The sequence below is a fragment of the Fragaria vesca genome, linkage group LG7 (genome assembly GCF_000184155.1).
Source record: "Fragaria vesca subsp. vesca linkage group LG7, FraVesHawaii_1.0, whole genome shotgun sequence".
Lineage (NCBI taxonomy): Eukaryota > Viridiplantae > Streptophyta > Magnoliopsida > Rosales > Rosaceae > Fragaria > Fragaria vesca.
The window spans coordinates 6,088,050-6,096,658 of NC_020497.1; the positions used below are offsets into that span (position 1 = coordinate 6,088,050).

The 8,609-nt window shown below is 38.6% G+C and overlaps 2 protein-coding genes across 2 annotated transcripts; one reads left to right on the forward strand and one right to left on the reverse strand.

Annotated features, from left to right (window-relative positions):
* Nucleotides 1-220: 220 nt before the first annotated feature.
* Nucleotides 221-2,601, forward strand: LOC101302394 (ataxin-10-like). Its single transcript, XM_004306820.1, has 3 exons — nucleotides 221-318; nucleotides 720-1,397; nucleotides 1,523-2,601. The coding sequence occupies exons 2-3, from the start codon at nucleotides 794-796 to the stop codon at nucleotides 2,389-2,391; spliced, it is 1,473 nt and encodes a 490-aa protein (XP_004306868.1). The 5' UTR covers nucleotides 221-318; nucleotides 720-793; the 3' UTR covers nucleotides 2,392-2,601.
* Nucleotides 2,602-2,652: 51 nt separating this feature from the next.
* LOC101302693 (phospholipase D beta 1-like) lies at nucleotides 2,653-8,609 on the reverse strand. The gene is made up of 10 exons (XM_004306821.1): nucleotides 7,321-8,609; nucleotides 7,053-7,169; nucleotides 6,320-6,514; nucleotides 5,610-5,861; nucleotides 5,382-5,450; nucleotides 5,147-5,294; nucleotides 4,672-4,820; nucleotides 3,964-4,140; nucleotides 3,482-3,679; nucleotides 2,653-3,315 (listed from the first exon to the last, which is right to left on the reverse strand). Exons 1-10 carry the CDS (start codon nucleotides 8,572-8,574, stop codon nucleotides 3,022-3,024), a joined length of 2,853 nt encoding a protein of 950 aa, XP_004306869.1. The 5' UTR covers nucleotides 8,575-8,609; the 3' UTR covers nucleotides 2,653-3,021.

The following is an 8,609-nucleotide window of genomic DNA, read 5'->3' on the forward strand; positions in this document are numbered from 1 at the left end:
AGATGAAAGAGTTGTTTTTTTCGACAAGAAAGAAGGTGAAAATTGTTGAAACAAATATATGTATGTTAGAACTATAACAGAACAAAGATTTTTTTAGTTAGTAAAGTAATTGATTTAAAGATTTATAATCAGTCATCATTAGATGTAAATATAACGTTGTTTTGTTTTTAATTATAAATCCACAAATATAAATCTAACGGTGGTAATTGACCATGAAGCTGGCTAATAATTGACAGGTGTCGTCGTCCTCTCTGCGTTAAACCCTAGTCCCAAAACCCATACCTGAAACTTGAAGATCTGCAATCTCTCCGCATAAAGGTGAAAGCTTTTAGTCTGCTAAATTGAATTGGCTTTTAGCCTTTGAAGTAGATTTCATGTCATCTTTCTTTAATCCTGATTGAATTGGCTTGATTTCAATGGTGCTTCAAATTTTGAGCTTGAGGAATCCATACCCATCTGCAATGGCTTTTGCACTGTGTTGTCTTTAATTAAAGTTTGAAACTTTAGATTGATTGGTTTCTAGTTTCATTGTTGAATTGAAAACTATCTATATTGATTAAGATGAATTATTGATACATAGGGAAATGGGTTTCCGGGTTTAGTGGGAGATGAGTGGATGGTTTCGAGTATAGAGTTTACTTCTAGATGATCCTGTGATGTAATCTCACACTACAATGCAGTAAAGCTTATCTTTTTGGTTCTGTGTTATATCTGTGCAGGATCAAATTAGTTTTGTCGCCAAGTTAGCTATTGGAGCTGTTTGTTTTGCTTTGATTTGATACTTGATTCAGAAATGGATAATACCGCACTGCCAGAGTGCTCTGTACCCGAAGATGTTATCCAGGCGCTTTTGAGTGTGTCAAACTCATCTAACCTTGTAGAGTCCATGGAAGATTTAATACAAGTTTGTAAAACGGCTGATGGTCGTGAAGACCTTGCCGCTAAGAATGTTCTTCCGACAGTTATCCAGCTTGTTCAATCTCTCTTGTACCCCTCTGATCACTACCTTCTGACATTGTCTTTAAGGCTTCTAAGAAACTTGTGTGCTGGGGAGGTGGCGAATCAGAACTCGTTTGTTGAACAAAATGGAGTTGCAATCGTATCCAATATTTTGAGTTCTGCAATTTCTCTGGAGCCGGATTTCTGGATTATTTGTGTGGGATTGCAAGTTCTAGCTAATGCTGCATTGGCTGGAGAACGACAGCAGCATGCAATTTGGCAGCAACTCTTCTCAGAAAAATTTGTTGCTCTTGCACGAGTGCGTAGCAAGAAGACTTGTGGTCCGCTGTGTATGATTATCTCCACTTGTTGTGATGGAACCCCTGAACTGGTTGCACAGCTCTGTGGTGACTGTGGAGTAACTATTTTGAAAGAGATTGTTAAGACTGCTGCTGCAGGTAATTATGGATATATATTTTTATTGCTTCTTACATTTAGCTTCAGTTTTTCTGTGAAATCGTTTATTGATGATTGATGACTCTGCCTAATTCATACCATTCTTATGTTTTGTGTCTTAAATCAGTTGATTTTGGAGAAGATTGGTACAAATTGCTTCTTTCAAGAATCTGTTTAGTGGAACCTTACTTCCGGCCACTCTTCTTTAGTTTAGAACATGTTGGTGAGAATGCTGAAGACACAGAAGGTGGGCGAGAGTCTTTCTCGAAAGAGCAAGAATTTTTGTTGAAAAACGTATCAGAGATCTTGAATGAGTGTCTTAGCGAGATAACTGTTCCCAACGATTTTGCTTTGTGTGTTTTTGGAATATTCAAGAACTCCATCAAGGTTCTTAGTTATGCAACAAGAGGCAGGTCTGGACTTCCAACCGGCTCTATTGACATTGATGTCCTGGGATACTCGCTCACTATCTTGAGAGATACATGTGCCCAAGGGACACTAAGAGGATCTACAAAGGATACCATGGATGTTGTGGATGCTCTGATCTCCTATGGTCTCATTGAATTGCTGTTGTCTTTGCTTCGTGACCTTGAGCCGCCAGCAATAATAAAGAAATCTATCAACCAAGCCGAGAACCAAGAAGGATCCAGTTCTTCTACATTAAAACCATGTCCATATAAAGGCTTTCGGAGAGATATAGTTGCAGTTATCGGCAATTGTTTATATGGAAGGAAGATTGTGCAAGACGAGATCAGGAGAAAAGATGGGCTACTTCTGCTGTTGCAACAATGTGTAATAGATGATGACAACCCGTACTCAAGGGAGTGGGGTATTTGGTGTCAGAGGAACTTGTTGGATCGGAACCAAGAAAATCAACGGGCAGTGGCTGAATTGGAACTTAAGGGGTCTGTTGATGTGCCTGCCCTTGCTCGACTTGGCCTCCGAGTAGAGATGAACCTGGCAACTGGACGTCCAAAGCTTGTTAATATCTCATGAAATACGACTGCTCTGGATAGCCATTTCACATGTAAAGAATGAGTAACTTGTGTAGTCAAGGGTAGTAGATAGACCATCTCTGGGATCTATTTTCTTATCAAGTTCAAGTTCAAGTTCAAGTTCATTGTTGCCTACACTTTTATAACAAAATTAACACTGTTTTAGCATTATTTAAATACAGTGCTTCAAGTTGGCTACACATAAACAAGATGCCTTATTCTCAAAAAAAGAAGAAAAAGCAAAGATGCATAGTCAGAGATGTTACCTGCATATCAACATTATAATGTGCCAAATTGGCAGAGTTGTACAATGCGTTGTTGAACACCAAAAGTTAACCAAACTGTACAAAAGGAATTTATTGGAATTCTTCTCTAAACAATGAATTCTTCTCTAAACAATCTGCAACTCTGGATGTGATGACAGGCAGATCAAATGCTCAGGTTTCCTTGAATGCCAAAGAAGCGACTTGGTCTACCAAAGAACGAAATTGAATAGGAAAAGAAACCCTAAAAGCGCCTATATCCCTGTTGAATAAAAGAAAACCCTATCCTCCTATGGGTTTGCTAAATACAACAAAAAAACGTTTCAAAACTGTACTAACTGAGTTCTTCTATAAAACTGAACTGGTGATCAAATTGTCAAATTTTCTTGAATGCCAAGGAAAGAACCGGTTATATTTCCTCCTGCATCGGGGAAACTCTCACATCCAGGAAGGGATGTGACTTTGCCTTTTCGATCAATTTCAACTGGATACTTCAATAGATGACCCCTCATCTCTGTAACCTCCTCAGCAGCAAATTGTTTCCAGTTCATCTCACCCATTGCTCTAACTCTCCTAACACATTCAAGACTCTCTGGTTCTCTAAAACAGTCCTCAACGGTTCCTGTGTGCTCTGCCCATAGTGACATTCTATATCCAAATATCTATCAACCAAAACATTCGCAACTTCAGGCCATATAAGTGAAAAAGCATACATTCTCAAAAAATAAAAAAATAAAAAAATGGAAAAGCATACAAACAGTTGTAACTATGTCCCTTTATAGACTCTAATAATTCAAAACCTGCATCTAATCTGGATTCTGTGATTACCTGTCCGAGAGGACTAGAATGATTTCTTGCCCATGTATGATGAGGTTGGTAGGACCCCATTGCTATTTCAGTGTCTCTTGTCCCTTCCATAGAGCGCTGATTGATGTTTGCGGACCCCAGTATAACATACTCGTCATCGACTATCATACCTTTTGAATGAACATAAATCATAAATCGCCTGCTCTTTTGACTAAATGCCTGGAAACAGGAGATGCAGAAGATATATAAGTATATATATGGTAAATCATACTTATATATATATATATAAGATATATATACAAGGAAAATTGGGAATTAACAAGAGTAACATATTAGAAAAAATTGCAATCCTTCCTCTCATTCCAAATATCACGACCAGATAATTAATAGGACATATCTGGCGTGCTGCTATTAGGTACAGGCACCTTCTGCCTAGAGGAGTAAACGAGCTCTTGGTTGTACCACAATTGGCATGTTTACTTGTTTAGGGGTAAAACATTTACCTGTGGAGTGTTTGCTGCGTGAGGACTTCCAGAAACAGAGGTATTATTTACATCTATAGCCTCACGATTACCAAGACAGAAGAAGTTTAGATAGTCTTGGGGGCAGAATGCACCCTCCAACCCCATTTCCACCAACGCCTTGTAAATTGTCTCATACATCATTTGCATTGTCTTGTGCTGCAACAATCAATAAAAGATCCGGACTTAAATCCAGAACTCAAGCATACACAGTAGTAAATATTAGCCAAGGAATAAGCCACACCTGATAAGTTTTATTAGTATACTTGGGTTTCTATCTTACAGTGTACTCACATGATCGAAATTGATAATTATTTTCTTAATAATCTCAGCTATCTCACTCCTCCCTTTAAGCAACAGTTCTAAACAATGATATAACCAAAACATTGTAACCCATTCAGTTCCTCTATACCCTACTATTGATATTTGGATTCAAGTGAATATTGTTTTGGAGCTTAGTGTCATCACAATCTTCTTGAGCCCAAATGTCCTCACCACGAGAGGAGTCAGACATCTAACAATGAGTGAGCATTTCAAATTTGGAACACCACCTCTTAACCTACCCATGTTTCCAGTTACCAATGCCTCAACAAGCACAAATTTCACTAACTACAGAAATAGTATAGGTGTATTAAAAATTTGGAATTCTTATAACAGGTATCAACTACCGAGTAAACAGTTGAAGCCCACCTGCCAAAACAGAATTCTTTGTGTTGCTGCACCAGTTGGAACACCTTCTGGCCACATGGGAATAACAATATACGCAGCGAATCTCTGGTTTGCTCTGATTTTTTCAGCAATCTTAAGGGCAATTTCCATGGGAATCAAATTATTAGCACCTGCATAAACATTAACAGATAGTTTAACCAAAGGAGCATGATTGCAGATTCAAAATATACAGCTAACCATGAACTAGCTCTTAAACATAGGTTCTCTAGTGGACCATATATTTTAAGACAGTTGAGTACTTTCACACCCATGCACTGTAAAACTCATACTCATAAGTCATAACTCATCCACTATGAATTTAATCTTAAAAAGTAAGGTGCATAGCTATCAATATGGTCTCTCCAAACCAAAATGTTCGTTTGTATATTAACAAAGATGATGACTATCATTTCAATCTTGAAAAGCAGCAGTTTTACCAAATGAAAATTTTACTTACCTAAGTCTTTATATTGACTCCAATTGTATGAAGACCCAATAAAATATTGATTCTCTATATATAAGAAATGTTGGGCAGCACGGATGGCCTTCACATATGCTGTATGTATGCTCATGTCGATCAGCACATTCTTTCCGCACACCAGATTCTGTAAGAGAAGTGCACTAATCACCAGTCCGAACTCAACTTCCAAAAGGTCACAGTAAAGAGAAAATTATCGGTAAATGTTTTTCACCTTGCTTGTTGCTTCTTTTGGATCCTTCGGGAAACCTTTAACAGAGTTTGAATCAATTGAACGGAAGATCTGCATTGGTGAAACGCCAGGGAAAGATTATTGGTTTTAATAGTTTACTTTTCTTATTTTGAATTTCTGGTTTGGGTATAGGATTTACTTAATCCCACCCCATTTACTAGTCGAGCAAGTTCCAGGGGCAACCTCAATAATCAGTCATAATCTCATTACCTGAACATGCCAAGTTTCAGGATCGTAGTCACTAGTGGAAGCAGCATGGGATGCTCCAATTATGTCTGGAATCCTTTCCAACTTGAGCAAAGAATCATTGTAGGTGCTTTTTTTCAGTTTCTTCATCCCTTGTGGTTTTGAAGCCTTTAACCAACGCTCCTCAAAGTTGGTCAGAACATCATATGCTGCTGGACCATCAAGCCTAGAGTGCAAATCGTGCCATGGCTCTCTTGGACAACCAGCGGTGCTACCCTTTAAAGTGATAAGAAAAAAACATATCAGAGAAACAATTGCATTAGTTACTAAAAAAATAACAGTAGCACACAATGTACTGATTTCTTGGCCCAAATTCGCAAGTGCTTTAGTCTATATACAGGAAGGATGAAAAAAATTGATGTATATACTGGTGGTCTAACTGTATGTCTGCCTCTAAATACTGAAAGATTACATATGAGGTAGAACAGCAGTACAAAATTATACTATAAATTTCTATTGTGATTTGATGTTTTCGCCTAGCCCATATCTTAATGCATTTTGCACTTGTTTCTTCAGTATAACTTTCAGTTTGATTCACTAAGGGACATCATTATTTCACATGATATAAATCGGTTGCTGCCTCTGTGCCATTCGGAATAGTTGAGAGTTGAGACGAGTTAAGCTTTTTAAGAAAACTCAACCATGAAATTACAAAGAGAAGATCTGATAATTACCGTGAACGTTGGGTTGTGATAGTCATCTTTATGCGCTGTTTTCAACGTCTTAAATAGTTCATGGTTTGGAGTATCATATCGCCCATCACATAAGTCAAGTCCTCCGACAAAAGCTAGGATTTTCCTCTTATTATGGCCAGCATCAGCATCCACAATTACGGTTTTCTGATGGTGCGTATAGATTGTCCCAACTTCCTAAAAATCCAAAACAAGAAGCAATTCAATGCCACACATTTCACAATACAGAAGGAAAAAAGAATCTAAGGAATACCATCAAGACCAATACATGAATTGAAGTTATATTACTCAACTTAGTTAAGCCTAAATTTTAGCTAACCAAAGGTAAAAAAGAGTTATACTTTGGCTATATGAAATAATAGTGTTTAAACAATCCCTATTGCTCTGCCTTTTTATCTATCTATAATAAAATATAAAATTAGCTCATAAAATAAGGAGAGGAAGACATTTTCAGAAAAGATAATGTTAACATAATCTGGAACTCTATGTTATGCCTTCTGCACAGCAATATATGGAAGAATTGTGCTGTGGAGTTCATTCTTTACAAAGTTATTGAAAAGTTCAGTGTTAATTGTTTATTTTGCAACTCATAGATAAACAGCTCAACAATTGAGTTTATTCAAATCCTGCAAGAAACTGAGAATACTTGCAAATCTCCAGAAGTTTTGTCAAACATATAAAGATGGAAAAGCTGAAAATAATTTATTACGCTTACCCTTTGCTTAACCCAGCTATGTCGTTTTCCAGCAGTGCGGGGGCAAAGCAATACTTGCACTGAAGAGTGCTTGAAAAACCGCCGAATTTCCTCATCATGGGTTTGCATGATTCCATCCTGCAACAAATACTTTCAGGGCACATACACACAAAAACTAACTAAAAGGACTGCTTCAAAGAATCTCACAAATCTTGTACTTATAAAAATAATCAGATTCAAAGTCCCTTAAGATAGCTTTTCCAGAATTTAAAATTTGAAAGGTACTTACTGTTTTATAGCCCAGAATGCTCCTTGAAGTAGGGTCATCCCAAACAAGCAGCAGCACTCTCACTCCTTCCTGGGACTTGGATCTCAGAAGATCACCTATGGTGACATTTGATGCAGCACCACCATCCCGAACCAGTTTGACATTGTGCCAAACTGACCACCCAGCAATGTAAATCAAACGCCGTGCTTGACGTATTGCATCATATATGTCATTCCAACACTTCCCATGCACATATGGCATCCCCCCATCTAAAATTAGGTTCGGAAGACAACCGTCTGGTACGTGAGCATCTTGGTAAAGAGTAACCTTTCCACCAGTCCTAAGAGGAAAATAGGTGCCAGGAACACCATAGTAATCAGGGCCTGCCCCAACTCCATTATGATAAATGCTCAATCTCTCAATTGGAGTGTACTGAATTGAAAGACTTAGGACCGCTCCAGGTTTACAAGGCTTCCCACTAGCATTCAGGATCGGGTAAATTCCCTCAACTCTTGCTCCTGAGTATATAACTTCTACCGGAATAGCCACGACTCCAATAAGCTGGGATCCCACTAGATCACTATCTTTAACAACAAAGTGCACTTCAGGGGCATGATGGGCTACTGGAACATTGAAATGTTGTGTCCAAACAGGAAATTCAGAATTGCTTATCACATATGTCCTCCCAATTACAGCATTTGCAACTGAAATCGACACATATGGATCACTAGTAATCCCACGGTTCGACTGCCCATCAGCTTTGTTGGTTCCAGTCCCTGGAAACCTCATAAGCATATCCCCTAAAGTCTTGTGGAACATGTCCATGTTCGGCAGGTTTTTCGCCTCATACACCCAAATATCCAGATTCCCATGTAACAGCAAAACCTTCAAAGATCCTTTATTCTGCAATGGAACAATCTGTAAACTCTGGCTATGTTGCGAGCCATTGATTGAAGATGTTGGGGTTAAAACAGGAGCTGACGGTTGTTCCACCTGACCCGAACAAGTGTTACTTGCCTCCCAACTCGAAAAAGAGCTATTAGGATACCCATAAAGCTCCCCAACCTTATCAAACCTTGCACTCGAAGGTGCTGATGGCGCCACTGCAAATTCATTTGGTTGGTTCTCAGACATATGCAGATTACTCAAAGCCTGATCCAATGGAGGGTAAGCAGAAGCCTCAGTTCCTACAGGCCAACTCTCATACCTCTGGTGAAGAGAGAACCTACTAGCAGGCAGAAGATTCTGTTGGGGGCTTTCAGGAGGAGGGTACATCCCCGACTGCTGATACTGAAACTGGTTAGACTCAT